Here is a 22510-nt window from a genome sequence, read left to right as displayed (position 1 = left end):
GGCCTTGTTGCATGAGTCTCCAACTTCAGAGGCCATGTTGGTGCCTTCCAGAAATGGGGTCTTCTCTGTTGTGGCACCATCTCTTTACTGAATTCCCTCTGCAGACTCATTTGCACAGATGTCTACATTGCTGAGTTTTAGATGCTAGTTGGAAACTTTTTTTAAATTAAGTTTTGTTTTTCTTTCAACCTTTACTGATTTTAACTGCTGGGTTTTTACGGTTTTGCGGTTTACCCAATTAGATTTTAATTGTTTCAAAAGGATATTGTTTCTTTCCTGGCCCTCAGAACAGTTCCCAGTTCATGAAGCACACCAAACGGCGGAAGCTGACAGTGGAGGACTTCAACCGAGCACTACGCTGGAGCAACGTGGAGGTGGGCTTGAGAATTTTAACTGATGATTTTTAATGTGACGTTTCTCTTCCGTTTCATTTTGTAAGCCTTCTCAGGCAGGGCAGGTTCCTTATGGAGCATATTTTTTTTAAAAAAATAAACAAGTGTTTAATTATTTTAGTTAGTTTAGTTACTTTAGGGCGAGCATGGTGTAGTGGTTAACAGCAGGTGGATTCTAATCTGGAGAGCCAGGTTTGATTCCCCACTCCTCCACCTGAGTAGCAGAGGCTTATCTGGTGAAATTCAGAACGGGATGCTCAAGACTCAGACATTCCCTGCTGGGTGACCTTTGGGCCAGTCACAGTTCTTCGAACTTCTCAGCCCCACCTGCCTCACAAGGTGTCTGTTGTGGGGAGAGGAAGGGAAAGGAGTTTGTAAACCACGTTGAGTTTCCTTACAGGAGAGAAAGGTGGGGTATAAATCCAAACTCTTCTTATAATCTGTCTTATTGGGACTCCAGGTGGATCACAGCTAAAAAAAACAACCCAGTAAGAAAAGTACAGTGTATATAGTCAAGAATTACTCCTTACAGTGCAACCCAGAAGGAGCTGTGCTGAGTTCAGAGACAGCACAGTGAAGTCGGGTGTCATGTCAGCCTCCAAGCAATTTGAGTGTGCAGGCAGTAGGGAAATTCAGAATCCCTCCTGCCACTTGAAGAGCCCCATAGTTGAAACAGACTTATGCCACTGTTTTTGTGGTGTAAGTCTGAGAGCAGCACTGAGGGTGTTATTGGCGTGAATGGTGACTCTACTGGGGGATTGGCCCCCAGCCATGCTGGCATCCTCCTGGACACCAATGCAGCCCTAGGAACCAGGCTCTGTTCTGGGTCAGATGTTGCTGAGCTCTGTGGTTCTTACCCATAATCCTATTGGTGCTTACCCCTAATCCCTGGTGGCATAAGTGCCCCTTACACCACTGGGGTGGGTACCCATGCTGACGTGACCCTACACCAGCTCCAAAAGCACTTTTACCCACCCACTTCTGGATTGGGCTGCTAGTAATTTGTAAACAAAATTAGAAAGGGAACATTGACTGAAAACACAGCATGAGACAAGCCTCAAATGATTCCTCTTTGACCATCTTCCGACTTAGCTGCAGCTGAGGCGTCTTGTAATGATGTGGACTTTGTGGCAGGCCTCAAAACTCTGGTGTGATTCACCCAGAGACGATGGCTAGGAACTGAAGCAGAATGGTTCACTCTGGCAGCTTTTGGAAAGGTTGAGATTCACATAGATGTTCTTGCGGATTTCCAAGGTGTGTCTGCAGCCATGTAGCTGCCTTGTGTGATCCTTACTTCTGTGGAATTAGGAGGAGGAGAGGAGACCTCTTTCTGGATGTAGAATTGCCAAGACAGCCTTCACTCCCAGAAGTGTGTTAAGAATAAATTGAGGTATGAGAAGGCAATCTTGTGGGGAGGAAGCTCAGTCTGAGACCACTGGAAGCTAGTGGGCTTAGACTGCAGGAACTGTGCATAGGATTGTCAGTGAGGTGTTGCAATTTTAATATGTAACCCCTTGCTTCTTTCAGTGCTGGCAGCTGGTGGGAATTTGTGGTGGGAGAGAGACTTGACTAAGAAAAAACTCTTTGTTGTTTTTAATTATTTACCGTATATATTCATGTATAAGTCGACCATTCAGCATAAGTCAATGCAAAACCTAATTTTACTCACAAAAAAAACTGGGAAAACTTATTGACTTATGTGATAAGTCACTGGAAAGGGTGGGAATGCAAGCAGCTACTGGTAAATTTCAAAATAAAAAAAAAAATAGATACTCAATAAAAAAAATGTACATTAATTGAGGTAATCAGTAGGTTAAATAAGTTTTGAATATTTATTTCAAAGAAAAACAGCAAACTAGCTCTGTAAGTGGAAGCAAGGGGGTCAAGAAAAACAATATGGTCTCAAACAATAACTTGGTAAAAAGCTACAAAACCTTAGCTCAACCAGCAACCAAGCCTTAAACACAAGAGTTAAAATCCTTCAAAACTGGATTCTTGGTCAGGGAGGAACAAATGCTTCTATGTTAGCAGTACCAACATTTCAGAGTATTTTTAGGAGACCCTCCTGATGATACCACTCAGGTTTGGTGAAGTTTGGTTCAGGGGGGTTCAAAGTTATGGACCCTCAAAATGTAGCCCCATCTACTATTAGCTCCCATTGGAAACAGTGGGGGATGGGGCACTCCCTTTGAACCAAACTTTCAAACCAAAGTTTGAACCAAACTTTACCAAACTTGGGTGATATCATCAGAAGAGTCTCTTGAAAAATCCCTGAAATTTTAAAAGAACAAGCGGTTGAAAACTGTCAGCCTCCTTAGTGGCTCTTGCATAAAGTAAAACCTCTTAAAAAATATTTTAAAATACAACTGACTCCTCAAGGCATAAGTTGAGGGGGGCTTTTTCATCTCAAAAAATGTGCTGAAAAATTCGACTTATATGCAAGTATATACGGTACTTCATTTATAGACCATTTTTCTCATCAGTGGGGACCTAAAGTGGCTCACAACAGAGCCAGTGTGGTGTAGTGGTTAAGAGCAGGTGGATTCTAATCTGGAGAATTGGGTTTGATTCCCCACTTTGCCTGAGTGGCAAAGGCTTATCTGGTGAACCAGATGTGTTTCTGCACTCCTGCATTCCTGCTGGGTGACCTTGGGCTAGTCACAGTTCTCTCTGAACTCTCTCAGCCCCACAACCTCACAAGGTGTCTGTTGTGGGGAGAGGAAGGGAAAGGAGCTTGTAAGCCACCTTGAGTCTCCTTACAGGAGAGAAGGGTGGGGTATAAATCCAAACTCCTCCTCCTCCTCTTTTATATTTTCTCCTCATAACAACCTTGAGAAGCAGGTTAGGTTGAGAATGCATGACTGGCTCAGATCCCCCAGCAAGTTTCCAAATCTGGGACTTCAAGATCCTAGTCCAGCACTCTACGTCATCCTGTCTGTTTGAGGTACATACTCATCTTAGCAGACAACATCAGGGGTTGCCACTTCTAAGACAGCACATTTTGTTCATAATGGAAATCTGAGGTCTGTTTAATCTGAACCCGTTGCTGTTCAAAAGCAGTTAAATGAATAAATCTAACCAACAGGGTATACTTTTTCATTCTGAACTGAAGTCAATGAATAAGTCAAAAGGTAGATAATAAACGGCCTTTTCATTTTCGTCGGTCGGCTGTTCCATTAGAATGCAAAACAGCTCCGCGGCTATGCTTGGCAGTAGCGCAGCTGACGGGTAAGTCTTGTAATGTGCATGTGTGCTGCCACGTTTCGTGGGAGGCCCTTCCTTTCCGTGCCATCAAGGAGGGAGAACTTTATTTCCAGGAGGATCACGAAGTCAACTTGGTGGAGCTGGCTCTGGCAACCAACATCCCCAAGGGCTGTGCTGAGACAGCTGTGAGGGGTACGTCTCTTGCAGGATGGGGCTGAAATGCACAAACACAGGGTGTGTCCCACATCCTATTGCTAACAGTCTTACTTAGGTCTTGTTAACTGAGGGCTATGAGTTCCTTTATATAATCCATCAATCTCATGTTGGGACTTTCTTTTTTTGCTGTCTTCAGTTTTTCCTAGCTTTATTGTCTTTTCCAGTGACTCTTTGTCTTCTCAGAGCTGTTCTGCCAGGCCTATGGTTGATGACAGCAATGGGACTTAAGTAACTTGGCCACCACTTTCCATTTTTTCCTTTTTCTTTTGCCTTCCTGGTTGTTGTCCCTTTCCCCCTTTTCTTTCCTTATGAAGGTATGAGTGATAGACCTGGGTGTGGGAATAGTATTTTAATATGAATATGTTATCCCTTGAGGGGATATGTGGCGCTATACTATATATAGTATACTATGTGGTACTATTGTGTTAACATTGTTTTGTTGTAAGATGCCCTAAGCCCATTAGGGAAGGACAGCCTAAAAGTCAAGTCAATTAGCCAATCATAATGGGACAAAGTATGACAGCCTCAGTCATTTTAGCTTCTGGGGACAGTTCAGGCTTGATTTGATCTAGAACCCATTGATTTATCTTATTGGCGGTCTATGGTATCTGTAAAATTCTCCTCCAACACCACATTTTAAAGAATCCACTTTCTTCCTGTCATGTTTGTTTACTGTCCAACTTTCACACTTACACATACTAATAGGTCATACTATGGCATGAATTTGATCTTGGTTGCCAGTGACATATCCTTATCTTTTCTAGCTCCTTCATGGCTGGCCGTCCCAGCCTCAGTCCTTTTTTGATGTTTTGGTTGCAACCTCCCATTTGGTTGATGATGGAGCCGAGGAACAGAAAGTCTTGAACAACTGCAGTTTCCTCATTGCCCACTTTAAAGTCAAGTAATTCCACAGTAGCCATTACGTTTGTATTTTTATCCACCCTCTCACCTAAATCGAATCCAGCTTTCCTTATGATACGTTCTACGTTTAGGGAGATAAAATACATCCTTGTCTGATACCTTTGCCAACTGGAAACCGTTCTGTTTCTCCTAATAGTAATGCCTTGTCCAGAGTTTAGGTTGCACATCAAAACAATCAGATGATATGACACTCCTCTTTCCTTTAAAACCAGCCACATGGTTTTCATGATCTGCAATAGTCAAAAGCTCTTCTGTGAAACAAGCGGATTTTTTTTCTGTAGTTCTCTTGGATGCTTCAGTAACTAACATAAATTTGCTGTTAGCTTCGATGAATGTATGTAGAATATTTCCATACCTCTTCTTCAGAGTCCTGCTCAAGGTGAACTACAATTAAAAATAAGTATAAAAACAAGCCTCCACATTCAGTGGTTTGCTGTGGGTAAAGCAATTGCTGTGGATAAAGCAACAGAATGGATGGCTTCTTGGCTTACTTGTGGGATCCCTGGAAAACATTTGTTTGGTTGCAGCTGGAAACAGGCTGTGTTAGAAGGCCCTCTGGTGTTCTCCCAGGGCTGTTCTCATGTTTTGAAATTTAAATGAAGCTCAGTTTAAAAACAAAGAACAGCATCCTCTTTTCAGCAAAAGTCAGTCTTGCAAGAAGCATGGAGATAAATCTCCATTAGCTTGAAGAAGAAATACTTTCCCCCTTGTAAGGGATTCTGGTTTAATTAGTATAGATCTCTGTGGACAAATGGTGAATTCTTGCAGACTGAAAGTGTGATGTGGGGAACCGGACAATGAACCGGTTGATCAACTTGATTGCTGACGTGGGCTTATTTCTCTGTTTGTAGTTCACGTCTCTTACCTGGATGGAAAAGGGAACCTGGAGCCTCAAGGATCTGGTAAGAGGGTGTGCAAGTCCATTGTATGAATGGCTGCCTCTATATTAGTGCTATAACAAGGATGGGCTGCTTGTAAATGGGGGTCTGGATCCATGTGTTGTAGACTTTCCTAACTGTGACAGAGAAGTCTGAAAATTGTTGGGCTGCTCTGGTGCAGTTTAGAAAAGGATATTGCCAGTCCCTTGTTGGGAGTGCTCAAAACTCTGGGAGGAATGAAGGACGACTTACCTGCAAAAGGTGGCTACTGCCTCCTAGCCGGCTGGATTGATAGACCTGTGCTTCCCTGTATGGCTATATTTAGTAGATCTTGCATAAATGTTTAGTGTACCTTTAAGAATAGATGTTGAGTGTTGACAGTTGCAGCAGATTGCCATGTGACCATTTTTCTTCCTTGTCATTGGGTGGTTCCATTTCCCACTCTGTTATTGCTTCATTTGTATCCTGCTAAATCCTAATTGTTTTACTGTTTCTAATCCACAAGTACAGCACAAGAACTGTGCGTTTGTGTGAACACGTGAGATTTTTATCACACAGTGAATAAAGCCTCTTATGAGGAAGAGCCATTTTGAATGTCTTGCAAAGGAAGTCGTACTTTGGGGCCAATAATAAGACTCCTCACACTAGCCCTGCAATGTCCTTCTCTAAGCATCAGCACAGGAGTTATCAATATGAGATTTGGTTAGATTTAGGTTTTAGTTCTCCCTGTATCATGAACCTTGTTGGATGTCTTTGACCTAGTTGCTCTCTCTCAGACTAACCTACCCCACAGGGTTGTTGTGAGGATAAAATGGTGGGAGAATAATGTGTGCCTCCTCCATAGAGGAAGGGCAGGATAAAGATGGAGCAGCTTGATAGCCCTGCATCGACCAATCTTGTCAGAGCTTGGAAGCTAAGTGGGATCAGCCCTGGTTGGTACTTGGATGGGAGACCACCGAGGAAGACCAGGATTGCTGCTTGGAGGAAGGCAACGGCAAACCACCTCTGTTTATTCCTTGCCTTGAAAATCCCGTGGACTTGGAGTCACCTTGAGTTGGTTGCAATTTGACAACACACACACACAAAGGGGAAATAAAGTAACCTTGTATGATCAAGGGATGAAAGGGCCAGTGCTTGTCCATCTCTTCCTTATGAGGCTGTTCCTCCAGACAGAGACGCATTGAGATAAAATAGGGCCTGGATGGCCAAATTGGTTCCTCCAGGCTCTCACTGCGCTTGGGGCGCGGGGCTCCTCCCCCCCTCGCTTTCCTCAGCTGGGAGAAGTCCCTTCTGCCCTCTGGGGAGAACAGAAACAACTGCTGTCCCCCATCCTCCAAAAGCTGCTTTTATAAGCACTGAGGTCAAGAGGGCAGGGCTCAGGGGGCAGGGCCATGCCTCTCCAAACCCCGCCCCTGGCCTCAGTGCTTATAAAAGCAGTTCTCGGAGGACGGGGGATGGCAGTCGTTTCTGCTCTCCCCAGAGGGGAGGGCAGAAGGGACTGCCGGCTGGGAACTTTGGGGGGGCAAGGCTGGGGGGGTAGTGTCCTAGGGCACCCAAAGATGACGAGGCAGCAGGAACTGTCTTCCTGGTCACGTGGGGAGCCGATTTAATGCCCCCACGTGACCAGATTAGTGATGCCTGGGGACAGAGGGTACCCCTCGTCCCTAGGGAAATATGCCACTGCCTCCAGAACATCTACCAACTACACCTTCTTCCTTTTCTTCCAGTGCCTAGTGCTGTCTCGGCATTGACTGATGACCTGCAAAAATATTACCAGCACATGACCCGGGCGGTGTTGGGGGATGATCCCCAGCTGATGAAGGTGGGTAGTGGGGAGCTTTGGATGAGGCACAGCTGATGTTGGGTGGCTGAATTGTGAAACTGCATTGTGGGACATGGAAAAAGGGTTGGGAGGTGTTGATGATTTCACAGTCGTGAGGAACTCCTGACTGGGAAAGTCGTGAGTTGTTTGGAATCCAGATCAGGCTGTCCATGAGTGGCCTTGATAAATCTTCAATATTTTTGCTCTTTGGGGCTGTGGCGCTTCCCCTCCCCACGCAGGGTTCTCGGGCTGTGGTTCCTTCCCTCCCTCCCTTTCCTGGGGTTTTTCCTCCCCAGAGGTGTCTTTTTCCAATTGGCCCGAGGGGCCAAGAAATAGTTTAGCCCACAGGGCGCCTGATGTAGGAGGCAGCCCGTCCCTGGTTTCCCCGTCCTTCCCTTCCCCAAACCCTCTGCGTGCCAGCCAAGGTCCTGCCCAGTTGCCTCACTGGGCTCCAGCTAGTTCCCCTGCCTGAGCTACTTGTAGCCTGCCCATGCGGCTTAGCCCTCTCACGCCCTTGCTCCTTTCTCTGTCTCCCAGAATCACCCTCCCGTCACCCGGCTGCAGCGGCAGCTCCTGAGCCTCGGAGTTTCCCTCCTTAAATTCTTTTCCGGCTCTCAAAAGCCTCCCCCTCCCCAGCTGGCGTGACTCTGAGCCATACCGACCGGGCTCAGCTGTGCTTCAGGCGCCGCCCAGGCTGTGGTCCTGCGCCGTTTCCTTCCACCCGGCTGCCCCCTCGCCTGGTTTCCCCGTCGTTCCCTTGACGCGACCCCACCTTGCCCGGCCGGCCATTCCTCCCAGTGACGCAACGCCCCTGCGACCGATCGCCTGGTCGGCCGATTCTCCCAGGGTCACGGCGCCCCGTCGACTGGCCGGCGCGGTTTCCTCCGGCCCGCCCGCCCCAGTCCGGGTGCGGGAGTGGCCGGCGTCCCGGCCCCCGGAGCTCCGCCCACGCCCGGACAGGGGCTGTGAAAGATATTGGCTGCTGTTCTCAAGAGCCTGGCAGGCATCACGTTGAAGCCAAGGGGCCTTCTGGAATGCCCTTTGGGGAACACTTTTGCCTCCTTGTAGACAGCACTGGGTGACTGATTGGGCCAGAAGTAAACACAACTGGGCTAGAACTATGCTAATGCCTGAACGCTTCATTGCTTCCCCTGTTAAAAGTGTCACCACAGTTGGGAAAAGGTGTGTGTGGAGGAGGGAGTGAGGCACCAGAAAATCCCAAGCTTCAGGAATGACAAATCTCAGCTCATGAAATGATTAAAATAAGACCCAGTTCATAAAACAATTAAAAGAGTGCAATTCTTAACAGCTATATAGCTATACAACTAAAAACAATTAATTTTAAAAATTAATCAACTAAAATGAGAGCCAGTTAAAATAAAACCCAGTCAAAAACAAAGGCCAATTAAGATGAGACCAGCTCAACGGCTCATAAAATACTTAAAATATCTAAGATAGAGCTCAGTTTGTTAAATAAGGCAGATAAGATATGGTTATAGAACTATGCAACTAAAAACAGTCAGTTAAGAGAATAAAAAGGCCTTAATGAGCCTGAATGCCAGGGGTAACGCTATAACCTTGGAGGAGAAATAACTCAAGCTGCTAACCTGACATCCAGCAGGGATGTTTGAGAGATAGTGTGGCATAATGGCTAGAGAGTCTGGTTAGCATTTCGGTAGCCTTGAATGAAACACACTGGGTGACCTTGGGCTAGCCACATTCCCAACCTGATCTCCCTCACATGGTCTTGGGAGGCAATTAACAACTTTCAATGTTTGATGTCTTTACTCATGTTTTATTTTCTGAGCCACCTTGGGAAGACTCTCTGGAGAAAATGTTTTCTAAATAAATAAATAAAAATAGGGAAGGGAGAAGCAGCTATGCTACCCCAGGGGAAAGGCGGGATAAAAAACAAAGTAGCTAAATAAGCAGGGAGGAGGAAACTGGCGGTGAAGAAGTGGGTCTGTGGCACTGCCTGGTCAAGGAGAAGGGGCAGGTCTCTGAGTGCCCAAGGAGTGGCCATTGAGTCAGAATTACATCTTGAGACTCTTACAGTGCAATCTGAAGTAGATTTACACTCTTTGGATTCCACTGAAGTTAATGGGTTGGAAAGGAAGTAACTCTGCTTAGGAGGACATGGTTAGTAGGACGCAGTGCCTCCCTGGTCACAGGAACCATGAATGGATAAGGAGGGGAAATGATCTCTTGGGCCCCAACCCTTGAGGTGGGCCAGGCTGTCATAGTCTGGCTGGCAATTGGCCAGGCAGCAGGTAAGTTCCAAGCAGAGTAGTCCAATGGTCCGGGGTCCAAACATGATAAGGCAAACAGAGTCCGAGCAGGGTCCAGAAGAGTGATCCAAGAATCAGTCTAAAGGCAAGGTTACGAGAGTTCCTACGGCAGAACAGGCCTGGAGCAGAGCAACAGCAAGACCAACATCACGCCTCGCTTCTGCGGGGACGCAGCCCTTGTCTTCACACGCCACTGGGACAGGTGGCTGTAATCAGCCAAGTAGCTGGTGCTGATCCTGTGGGTGACTTACAGCCACTGAGTGACCAATCTAGCAGACTTCCTGCGCTCTGTTAGTGCCTCTGCTCTGGCTGAGGAGAGGAGGTTGGGGGTTTGTATGCCCCTGGTGCCAGCGGAGCCCTCAGAGCTGTCTCAGGATCTCAACGACTGACTTGGGACCTGATTTTCAGCGTTGTTACTTCCGGGTCTGTTTGCGGTGTAGGCCCATAATACCAAGTCCTCTATTGGCAGAGCCGTTGTGCTCGCCTCATACTGCCCACTGACTGCTCATCCTCCTCGTCACTCTCGTATTTGTGCTCCTCATCACTTCTGTCCGTGCTGGTCTTGGTGGAGCGTGAGGGGCAAGCCACGACACAAGCTGAAGGAAGGTCTGGCCCGGAAGAGCGGGACTGCGGAATGCCACATCTGATTTTCATGTTCCTTCTCATGCAGGTTGCCCTTCAGGACTTGCAGACCAACTCAAAAATTGCAGCCCTTCTGCCTTACTTTGTCTACGTTGTGAGTGGAGTGAGTAGAGAATCTTTAGCCCTACCTCCTATGCCTCTCTCCTGTATGGGGAAATCACCTCACTCTTCCTCCTTGACAATTACAGGAGACATTCCACTTGATTAGCTTTCAAAAGTGCCCAGTTCTCGTGTGGTGTAGTGGTTAAGAGCGGGTGCAATCTAATCTGGAGAACCAGATTTGATTCCCCGCTCTGGGTTTGATTCCCCGCTCTGCCACTTGAGCTGTGGAGGCTTATCTGGGGAACTAGATTAGCCTGTGCACTCCAACACATGCCAGCTTGGGCTAGTCACAGCTCTTTGGCGCTCTCTCAGCCCCACCCACCTCACAGGATGTTTGTTGTTGGGGGCGGGGGGAAGGGAAAGGAGATTGTAAGCCATCTTGAGTCTCCATACAGGAGAGAAAGGGGAGATATAGATCCAAACTCCTGCTCCTCCTCCTTCTAGTGATCATACATACAAATGTGTTACATCTGTTTGTGTTCTGTTTACAATGTATTCTGTTTACGAACAAAACTGTTTACAAACAAAACTGGGGACCAGTGCCTGACAGCATGGCTTGGCCTGAGCTCGGCTGGGTTTGGAAGCTAAGCAGGGTTGGCCAATCTCAATACTTGGGTGGGTGACCACCAGGAAAGGCTAAGGTTGCTATATGGAGGAAGGCAATGTTAAACTTACCCTGAGGCTCAGTGAGTGTGATACTGCTTGGAGGGGTTAGGATCTGGGACTGCATTCCGGGGGTCTGGTTTCCGTCCCTTCCTGCTGTACCTTTTCCGTCTCTGGCTCTGTTGGCAGGTCAAATCGGTGAGCCATGACTTGGAGCAGCTGAACCGCCTCCTGCACGTGGCCAAGAGCCTCATCCAGAACCCCTATCTGTGCCTGGGCTCCTATGTCAAGAGCCTCATCGCCAGCGTGATGTACTGTGTCCTGGAGCCCCTGGCAGCCTCGATCAACCCCCTCAATGACCACTGGACTCTTCGTGACTACGCTGCAATGCTCCTTGGTCATATTTTCTGGTACGTGCCCAGTGATCCAGCCTGTTGGGACGGGGACGATCCTCCTTCTCGCTGGATAATCACGCATGACCTTGGCCAGAGGCGGGACCCTGCTTGGCTTGGTGCAGCACCTGGTAATATCTTTTGTGTGGCTGCTGAGAGTAGCCATGAACGTCCAGATTCCTTTGGGGGCCACTTGTGACATCATTGAGATCCCAATTCAAAGTATCACATGGAAATAAATCACATGACTTTAATCTGCTTTGTGGGCCCGCCAGAGTGACCTCCCCGCTTCCAGAATTTTGTCCCTCCAATCCTGTCTCCCCTGGGCTGGAGGACATCTTGCAGGTGGTTCCCACTGTCCCATCGGGAAGCAGGAAATGAAACTTTTCCCCCTTCCTGTTGGTCAGGACCTCCCCCTTTTCCTCAGTTCCTGCCTCCATGGGGAGCAAATAGCTTTGATAGTGGCATAAAACCTCTGTGTGCTAAGGCAGTGTACCTCTGAATGCCAGTTGTATGTCTGGACACGGAAGTGGGCAGAACTCATATTAGATGGACCCCTCTGTCTGATCCCTGTAGTGCTCCTCTTAAGATAGCTCATCCTTGCATGTGAGCAGCAAGAATGGTCTGGGGAGGGGCTGTGGCTCCAGGTTCAATTCCTAACATCTCCAGTTAAAAAGGACTGGGTAGGAAGTGATGTGAAAGACCTCTTCCTGAGACCTTGGAGAGCCATTTCCAGATTGAGTAGACAAGACTGACCTTGCTAGATCAGTGGTCTGATTCATCATAAGGCAGCTTCATGTGCGAGTAGATCTTTTTCCCTGCATGATTAATACAAGCAAGAGGGTCGGTACCATACCTTTCTTGTAGGCTTTCCAGAAACATTGTGGCTGGCCATTGTTGGGAATAGGACATTGAATTAGATGGACACATGAAAATGTAAAGCTGCCGTATGCTGAAGGGCACTGTTGTCTAATGTACGGGTTCCCAGTGTGGTGCATTCAGACACCTTCCCTGGCACCTATAAAGTGGGAGGGGTCAGATGCAGCTTTTGCCCAGAAATGGCCACCATAGCTTACCTTCAGTCACACAGTGAAGCTCCTTAGGCTGTGGTGACAGTAGCTGCCAAAGTAATTTTTTTTAAAAAACAACAACATTACTTTGGCAGCTACTGTTACCACAGCCTAAGGAGCTTCACTGTGTGACTGAAGGTAAGCTACGGCGGTTGTTTTGTGACTGGCTTCACCCCATGCGGCAGCCATTTTGTGGCTGCACCTATCACACTGTGTCAGAATTCCAGAGGTGACAAAAAAGAAGACAGGAAAACTCTGAATGATAAAACAAGGGGTACTAAGTACCAGAGGTCTAAAAACGATTAAAGAAAAATCTCAGTACCAAAAAATGTATATATATATAATTCAAGAACTCTGAACTGTGATGGAAAACACAATGATTATTATGATTAAAAATATAGGATTCTATCATAATAAATCCACAAGTCAAAATGGCAACGATCAGAAACATTATCAAAAGATTAACAAGCTGAATGTTAGAAATAACAATTTCAGTGCAGATGTCACATACAATTTCAACATGGTAATTTTGTTACACAGTTTTACAAGCTGGAGAAGAGCAGACAACAAAGATTTCAGTGTGTTAATTCCATAAAAATGCTTATAACAGGCGTCCAAATTAATGAATGCAAGGCATTCATGACTGATGAAGCTGGCTAAATTCCTGTTTTGATGTACAAATCTTCATCAGTCATGAATGCCTTGCATTCATTAATTTGGACATCTGTTATAAGTAATAAATTATAACCCAAATAAAGCAATCCCTTAGATTCAAACCAATGATATTACAGATATGTAAATACCAGAAAATCAAAAACAACTTCATAACATGTAGTGCAGCGTAACTTCAAAAGGCAATCCTGTATGAAGAATTACGGACATAACAAACGTCCAATTAAATGAAACCAATTCAAAAGAAAGCAGCAGCATTTAAAAGAAAAAGATAAAAAAACTTGTACTAAGGCTCCTACCTTTGTGAGTATTGTGAGTTGTGAGTATTGTATGGGTGTAAATGAGAATGCTACTTAAAAAGAGGAATGGGAAAGGAGAGGGCATACCTATCTTTAATTAACAAAGCTCTAATGGAATGATGAAAGCAATAAATGATTATGGAAAAGGCTGCAAATGTTAAAGGGAAACTCATTTTACTATCCAAAAAATAACTGTTGAGAAAAGCCACCAAGTCTAAATAAACATGTAAGGTATTTCTGCCAGGAAGAATATACCTATTAAATATAAGTTGATAACTTGTCATTAAGACATGTAGGATGTATGGATCCTAATGTAAAGATCTGAAAAGCCTCTCCCCGTCAAGGCATGTTTTTCCAAGTTGTAATTAGAAAAAGGGTTTGAATCCAGTTTTTCAATCACAAAGAATTAGAAATCGATCGGCTTGTGCTTTAAAGATAAACAATGTGACTGAACAAAGGAGCATCCATGTTTTGATCTTTAATCTTACCACAATGCTCTTGACAGTCTGTTTTAAAGGATATGCACATAAAGTAAATTGCAAGGACATTGCAACACATAAATAACATAAGCTGAATTGCGATTAGTAAAATGATTGAGTGTAAAGGTACTTTGACTGGGTGGATGGATAAAAATTTGAGTGAGCTGGCTGCTTGAGGTCACCCTGTTGTCACATCTATAACGTCCCTTTAAGTTCAACTGGAAAAACTTTTATTTCATATCAGGAAGTACCACCTTATCTCGTAAGGGAGTTAGCCTTATGATTACAGAAGCTGCAATACGCAGAGGCGTAGCTGGATCATACTGCGCCCAGTGCGCACTCTGCGTTTTCTGACCCCCCACCCCCCCGTGGCATGCGGTGCCCCACCCCCACACTCCACACACACACTCTTACCTTAGTTCAATCTGAAAGTGGAGGCTGGAAAAAGTGGCCTGTTCACTTGAGGCTGAAAACGGCCTGGTGGGAACTACACTTCCTGGGAGACCTTGGGGCTTGCAAGGTCTCTTGGGAAGAGTAGTTCCCACCAGGTCATTTTCAGCCTCAAGTGTACAGGCCACTTTTTCCAGCCTGCATTTTCAGGCTGAACTAAGGTAAGAGTGTGTGGGGAGGCACTGCAGGGGGGGTACAATCCCCCCCCCGGCCTGCGCCTGGTGCAATCTCCCCACAGTAGCTCCTCCTCTGGCAATACGCGCATATTTGTGTTGTAGCTTTTCAGACATCCCCTTAAAACAACAATAAAAAGGAAGAAGACGTGCATGGGATCACTAGGCAAAACAAAAATTATTCATCTACTTTTTACACAGAAATCACTCATGGATGAGCTGCAAGCAGAGAAGACCTCTGTGGAAAACCTTCACCAAATGGTGGAGGCAGCAGAATCTCTGCAGCAGCACACAAAATGGTGGGCGCAAATTGACCAGAGCTCGGTTGGCCAGAAGGCGGGAAAAAAAGAACAGTTTTGGCTGACAACACTTGGGTTCTCTGTACTGTGGGAGCACAAAATGCCAAAACGGAACTTTTAAAAATGTTTGCGGGATGTTTTGTCTCTGCTGTGGGAAAAGGACCCCTATGCAAGCATTGGCTAGATATAAGGTTTTCATCATGACCTAGAAAAAATTAACTTCTCACCAGAGAGGTCCGAAGACCGATATGTATACTAAGTGATCCCTGAAGAGACTGCTAATTCTTCATACATCATTCTGTTTTAGCAGTTAATGCATTTCTTTAAAACAATCACAGAGACTTGTGGTTTCCATGCACACGTTTTAAGTAATGCTACCCCAAACAAGTGAAGTAACTGCATCACTGTGCTGTATCTTCTGTGATTGGTGCATCGTATTGCAAGCCTGTTTGGAGCATGGCTCTCTTCTGCAAGTTTGTGCCCATTTTGTACCAACTGTATAAACAGGTAAACCTTCCATTTCTTCAGGACTCACGGTGACCTGGTGAGTGGCTTGTACCACCAAATCCTGCTTTCTCTGCAGAAGGTGCTGGCCGACCCCGTCCGCCCCCTTTGTTCCCACTATGGGGCAGTGGTGGGGCTGCACGCCTTGGGCTGGAAGGTAAGTAAATCTTCGCTGTCCTCTCTGGCTACTGCCCCGACTTAAACCACTGGTCCATCTTCTGCTTCTCTTCTTCTCACCCAGGCTGTGGAGAGGGTTCTGTACCCCCACCTTTCCACCTATTGGTCCAACTTGCAAGCTGTGCTGGATGATTACTCCGTGTCCAATGCTCAGGTGAAGGCAGATGGGCACAAGGTCTATGGGGCCATTCTGGTGAGTCTTTGTCTCTTCCTGGGTGGAGTTGGCTTTGGGGGTAATGAATTCTGCAAACTGGGGCCTGCTACTTTTAAAAAGGGTGCCCTCCAATTAACATTAAAATTATGCTGCCTGTTCATTTTCATAAATACTAATAAAAATGGCAGCTGGCAGTCACCAGCTTGGGAGAGTCATTCCCTTGACTCCTGCTCAGGAAGGAATGTCTCTTCTGAGGCAGATTCTGTATGGGCAAAATACAGCAGTGTGAAAATGGCCCTGCATATCTAAGGGACCGTCTCTCCCTATATCGCCCTTCTAGGCCCCTCCGTTCATCGGAGGCGGACCTACTGGTGATCCCTGGCCCCGGCAATGCTACATCCCGCTGGCTCCCTACAAGGGCCAGGGCTTTTATGGCTCTGGCCCCTACCTGGTGGAACAGGCTTCCAGGTGAGATCAGGGCCCTGCGGGATTTACAAAGTTTCTGCAGGGCCTGTAAAACGGACCTGTTCCGCCAGGCGTTTGGCCAGCCGGGATGATATCAACTGCAATAAAAAGCAAACATCTGGCCTCCCGTGGGTTCATAAAAGGGGGAATAGAATAGCTGAAGCCATCTCTAGTTTAATATTTTATGTATTTTAATTAACTTATATATATGATGTTTTAAATTTTATTTTGTTGGAAACTGCCCTGAGCCTTCGGGGAGGGCGGTATACAAATACAATAAATAATAATAATAATAATAAAATGGTGTAAAATTGTCTTAAATGGTGTAAAAGGGTTTATACCATTTTCACACCGCTGTTTTGGCCCATGTGGAATCCGCCTGAGATCCCCCCCACACACACTATTCTGCCTTTCTACTTAAAAAGCACTCGGATGACTGATTAAAAAGAGTGCTCCCCCCGCCCCCGATTTAATGTTAAAATGATGCCCATTTGTTTTTATAAATACTGATAAAAATGGCAGGGGCCAATCACCGACTAAGAAAAAGAAGAAGAGTTTGGAGACTCAAAGGGAATTACAATCTCCTTTCCCTTCCCCCCTCACAACAAACATCCTGTGAGGTGGGTGGGGCTGAGAGAGCTCCGAGAAGCTGTGACTAGCCCAAGGTCACCCAGCTGGCGTGTGTGGGAGTGCACAGGCTAATCTGAATTCCCCAGATAAGCCTCCACAGCTCAAGTGGCAGAGCAGGGAATCAAACCCGGTTCCTCCAGATTAGAATGCACCTGCTCTTAACCACTGCGCCACTGCTGCTCCTAAGAAGAGGCATTCCCTCCTCTCTTGCACGGGAAGGAACGCCTCTTATGAGAATGCACATATTGATCAATCTTCCGCTCGCCCATCCCTGCTTCTTAAAGAGTACTTGAGTTTGAGCAGATACCCCAGGGTGCACCATCTTTATCTAAGAAGAAATTACCATGTTGTTTCTTTGAATTATTACTCTCTTCGTATGGAGGAGATTTAGCTAACTGATTTAAGCTTCTCATGTGATTAATGTACTAATAGCATGCAAAGCAGAGTTAACACCCATTGCAGGTCTGCCCTGTATCTTTCCATAATCTTGTGACCACCTAACTGAAAAGAAGTCATTATTATTCTCACTCAGAATTTGTGACTACTTCGTAATTCTACCCAGCATTCTTAGCTGCTTGAACCAGTCCTCTGTTTGCAGCCAGATTCCAGTGACAGCCAGGAATGTACCTATAGCCTGTGGAAACTGAACTTCGTTAAAGAGCATCTCTGTTCTCTGTCCCATGCGGGATTGTTGATTCCCCTGTAACCATTGGGTCTCAACATATTAGCAAATCAAAAGATTTGAGTTAAGGGCCCATAACTCTTACGTACGGATTGACAAGAACCACCACAATATTTAATTTTTAAAAGTTTTTCATATTCAAAAATTTGACATGCTTGCTGGTTCTTATTTAATCATTTATTTGTGACTATATTTGTGACTATATTTTCAGTAAGAAGTTCTCGTTAACTTAACCTGTGTACGTCATCTCTGACCTATTAATGGCCTGATTAAATCCCTGTACATTTGACTGCCTACTTTTTAGTTTACGCCCACATTTTTCATTGAGACTCAAGGTTAGATTACACAGTGCAAGGCGGCATGGTCAACAGGATGAGACAGTGCAACACGCTTTGGGTTGCAGATATCTGAGAGCTGAAACAAAGCAAACAGAGCAATAATCGAAGACTTTCACGGCTGTAATTCGATTTCAGGGTTAGGTTTCCTGATAGCGGTCAGTGTTCCAATAGTATTTTCTCCTGACTTTTCACTTGCATCTGTGGCTGGCATCTTCAGAGGATCTAAAGCCACAGATGCAGGTGAAACATCAGGAGAAAATACTACTGGAACACGGCCATACAATCCGGAAAACCCACAACACCCTAGAACAGCCGTTCCCAACCAGGGTTCCGTGGTACCCTGGGATGCCGTGATCATGTCCCAGGGGTACCGCAGCCCCCCTCATTTTTGTGGTGTCTCCCGCCACTGCCAGCAAAGACATGGAGCTGGCCCAGGGGCAGGGCCTGCCGCAAGGTCAGCAGCCACTCCCCCCACCCCAGTGCATCCCTTCACCCTCGGAAGGGAAGGGGGTGGCTAGCAGGGGCATTGGGAGGGGAAGGTGGGGGGATGGCAGGGGTACCGTGAGATATGAAGAGTGAGGTCAAGGGTACCCTGACCTCGAAAAGGTTGGGAAACACTGCCCTAGAACAATAAGCTTGAAACTGACTTCCCTATTAGCCGTGTAGAAAAGCCCTCCTGAATAATTCATTTTTGCATAGTTTGCAGAATGCCAGGAGCGTGAACCTCATCAGATAGCCCATTCCATAATGTGGGGACCACAACTGAGAATACATGCATATGGGCAGTTATTGATTCCTTACTCCCTGCCTGGTCGCCTGGAAAAACGTCTGACTCACCTGAGGCAACTCAAATTTCTGCTTGCAGTTCTGCTGTCTGCCAATAAACCTCCCATTAAATTTTGTCTCTGCTCCCTCTCCAGGTAGCTGTGGAGCGTCTGTTGAAGATGAAGGCACAGGCTGTTTCAGCACCGGTCCAGGCAGAGGGTGCAGGTGGGGAGGGACGGGCACGGGAAGGCTATCCCTGGCTCAGCCCCCTCCAAGACCCCCAAGTGGAGTTCGGCTTTGGCATCGCCAGCCACCTGTTGCAGCTGGGTAGCGGAGGCCCCCAGGCGGGCGTGGGCATCTCTGCCAACCCGCCTGCCGTCTCTCTGAACGAGATTTACCAGGAACTGTACTATTTCTTTGGGGACAGCTTGGCCACCCGCTTTGGCACGGGCTCCGGGCTGTGTCCCACAGAACTTGTGCCCACGAGCGCTCCCAAGGTGGTGGACACTAAGAAAGAACAGCCAGCCTTTGGGACAGGGGACGCAGTTCGAAAGATGCCCCAGCTGACCGCGAACGCCACCGTCAGCCCTCAGGAGGAGGAGAGCCCTCGAGGAGATTTTGCAACCAGCCGGCCAGCCTTGCACCGTTCAGCCAGCCTGGCCCGGTCCCGGAGCGCCTCCCGCCAGCAGGGGCACCGGCCCGGCATCCGGGAAGTCTTCCAGAAGTGCCGCTTCTCCCCGCAAGGAGCTCCTCGTTTCAGTTTTGTGATTGCCGGGCGCCAGGTGGAGAGACGGTGCCAGGGCCGCCTCTTCCAGACCTGTTTTCTCCAGCACCACGGGCCCAGTCCCGTGTCCCGTTACGCCCAGAAGCTGCCCATGATCGGCAGGACCACCAAGCCTGTGAAGAAGTGGGCCCACTCCGAGTATTCGCTGTACCTGCCTCTTTGAGGAGTATCCTGTGTGCGCGCACCTCTGAACCAAGAGACTACCGCAGGCACTGAATTTGGTCTTGATCGTGCACTGTCATGCCGTGATCTCGCCACAATCACCCACAAGGCAGTACTGTGGCATCTGTTCCCGGGGATTTTGAGGGATTCTGTGTTATTAGCGCTGCATCTCCTGTTCTGGAATTCCAAAGTAATGTTGGCTTCTTCTTCCAAGGGACATCCAAACTCCTTTTCCAAGCCCCTTCAAACATGCCAGGTGGGATTCTGCACTACCCACCTCCAGCTAAACTGTTTAACATAAACTTTATTGGGGGGGGATGGGGATCATAGAGGTGGCTTGACCCACTACCAGTCCTTTGCCTTCTTCCTTATTTATTGGTTTACTGAACACAGGTACCTCCACTGATGCTAATATCCCAAGTGTCGGTTACCTGTGACTCCCAAACCCAAAAGTTCTCCTTTCAGCATCAAACTGCCCACTACATTCCTGACTCTCTTTGCTGGTTAGTCGTGTGCCTATGGGAAATCAAGATATTTTGCCACAATTTGCATCGCTTATTTATAGTCTGCCTTTCTGACTTGCACCCCATCCATGAGCTGGGCGCCTGCCTGCCTGCGGTGCCATGGCTGCACCTAGCCGCCACACCCACCCCCCCGCCCCCAAAGAGGCTTCCTGGGGACGTGGGGAAGCCAAAAAGCCTCCTTGCTACCATGGAGCCTCACTGGGCCGCAACAGACTTACCCCAGCCAAAAGGCTGGCTTAAGTGTTGACTGTGGCCCGCTGGCAAAGGCCAGAAGGGAGTTGACTAAAGTTCAGCTCCAGCCCACCCCCACTACACCAGTGGTAAGGATGCTGGGACAGCAGTCAGCGCCACGTTTCAGCGCTGGTGTGGGGGAGTAGCAACAGTGGCTGCACGCCAGTGGGATCACCCCTCCACGCCAGTGGGATCACCACTCAGGAAGGGCAAATCCACTGGCTTGCCACTCCCTGCTTTGGATGGGGCTTTGAGACTCAGATGGATTTACAGTGTCAATCTTTACTCCAGCAAGCAAAAAGGGGTGGTAGAGTGAACTACAGCCTGCAGGTAGAGGAATCTAACAGCTTTCAGCACACTAAAACTGCCTGTAAATAGAAAGCTAGCAAGGCAGCCAGGGTTGGCAGGTATCACCATTCTCACTGTGCTGCTTTTCTATCTACAGAGAGTTGTTAACATAGGATGGATCCCTAATGTGCTCCTTTCAGTATCAAGAAACTGGTTTTCTTGATTCCTTCGAGCTGACGTTTTTTGTGAGATTCCTTCCAACTATAGACCCTTCGGGCATTTGTTTGTCTGAACGTGCCCTTTCGGAGTTTGAAGGCACTCCCATGAAAACTGGGGAGGAATTCCGCATTGGTTTTTTGTTGTTTTTTTTTCTTTCTGGTGCTCATCTTCTGACACTGTTTGTTGCCAGAGCAGGTGAACCGTTTCTTTTTTTTTTTTTGGCTCTTTTCAGTCTTGCAGGGTTTCTTTAACCATTTAAGACCTTGCTCACAGGTTGCCCTGCATGCATTCCCTCCCCACCTGCCAAAAACCTCATCTTTACATGCCCTGGGTAAAGCCTGATTTTCAGTTCCTGGAATTGTCCTGTAAAGCCAGGTCTAAGCCTGAGATGTTTGTTAATTTTGGGAACCTGTTGAATTCCTTAGTAAACGGAGGTGGGCCAAGGATGCAAAGAAGTTAGAAGTTGATTGTCGGAGGGGAGGCTAGCAGGCTGCATATTTCAACAGGGCTAGGAGCCTTTAATAAAAATATTCTCTTTTTATTTTGTTCACTGGGAGCAATTTAATTAAAAAATATTTCTTATCCACCTTCAATTGTTTGCTGCCCCCAGCTCTGAAGCTGTTGCCTTTCTTTCCCCACCTGACCATTCCCAGTAGCACCAGGTAAAACCTCTAACACCCCTCCCCACGCCTGCTTTGTGGGCAGAGAACTAAAACCAGCCTTTCCTGCTTCAAAACAGTTGTTTCTGCACAGTCCAAATATCCCAGGTTGAGCAATGAAAATATCCTGATTTGGCCAAGAAGTTCATTCGGTTCCTGGTCCTAAAGCAGGTTTGTCCTGCGATATTTCCCTCATCCCGGGATTTTCAAAAATCGCCAATTTGCTGATTCTTTTCAAAAATCCCATATGAACCCACTTCTGTGCAAACATCATGGGAGCAGAACCAGTTTATTTTTCCTGCCCATCTACCTGATCTCCCCACCTGATGTCATGTCAGTTTTCAACTCTGTTGATCCACCAACTGTTGCAGCCTCCCCTTCCCAAAACGCTCCCCCAAACACGTTTTCTGCTCATGGTATCGACCGGGTGCCATTTCGCCTGGGTTAATCAGGAATGGAGTCCCAAAATGTCCCCATTTTCTTTTTTGTACATGTACTGGCTAGGGCAGGGGTAGGGAACCTGCGGCTCGAGAGCCGCATGCGGCTCTTCTGTCCTTGCACTGCGGCTCCATGAGCCGAGCTGCCGGCTTCATCCTTGCCTGCCCTTGCAGGCAGCAGGGTGCGGCGCATCCAACTGCCCGCTGGGTAAATAAGGCTGGGCTGCGCCATCGTGCCTCTCCTCTCGCCCGCCTCCCCATTGGGACAGGGCGGCGCTTTCCCAGCTGACAGCGCAGGTCCCGTGGTGCCACCGGTTACCTCCTTTTGCCCCACCCTCCTGCAGGCAGCAGGGCGGGAGCGCACTAAGTGCCTCCGCTGCGGGTCATGGGCTGCGCTGCTCACAGGCTTTTCCTCTCGCCCACCTCCGCTCGAAATGGGTGGGCGCTTTCCCGGCGGGCCGGGTGGGCAAGGTTGCTAAGCCGCTGGTCTTCATCTCTGTGCCCGCTTCTAGCAGGCAGGCAGGGCGGGCGATCCATGCGCTTTCTCAGAATGAGTGGGAGAGTAAAAAAGGTCAAAACCCAATATATA

At 47.4% G+C, this 22510-nt stretch overlaps 1 protein-coding gene across 1 annotated transcript in view; it reads left to right on the top strand.

Moving 5' to 3' along the window:
* Window positions 1-21366, top strand: part of TAF6L (TATA-box binding protein associated factor 6 like) — a 34261-nt gene extending 12895 nt beyond the window's left edge. Inside the window, exons 3-11 of the mRNA XM_048504344.1 lie at window positions 288-374; window positions 3626-3788; window positions 5585-5635; window positions 7339-7433; window positions 10392-10466; window positions 11258-11478; window positions 15431-15563; window positions 15648-15776; window positions 18773-21366. Coding sequence (XP_048360301.1) covers window positions 288-374; window positions 3626-3788; window positions 5585-5635; window positions 7339-7433; window positions 10392-10466; window positions 11258-11478; window positions 15431-15563; window positions 15648-15776; window positions 18773-19564 — 1746 coding nt within the window. The 3' untranslated portion in view covers window positions 19565-21366. The remainder of the gene's footprint in view (window positions 1-287; window positions 375-3625; window positions 3789-5584; window positions 5636-7338; window positions 7434-10391; window positions 10467-11257; window positions 11479-15430; window positions 15564-15647; window positions 15777-18772) is intronic.
* The last annotated feature ends 1144 nt before the right edge of the window (window positions 21367-22510 follow it).

The sequence above is a fragment of the Sphaerodactylus townsendi genome, linkage group LG01 (genome assembly GCF_021028975.2).
Source record: "Sphaerodactylus townsendi isolate TG3544 linkage group LG01, MPM_Stown_v2.3, whole genome shotgun sequence".
Taxonomy (NCBI): domain Eukaryota; kingdom Metazoa; phylum Chordata; class Lepidosauria; order Squamata; family Sphaerodactylidae; genus Sphaerodactylus; species Sphaerodactylus townsendi.
Note: the sequence above shows the minus strand (reverse complement) of the source record. Positions and strands in the feature narration are given on the sequence as shown.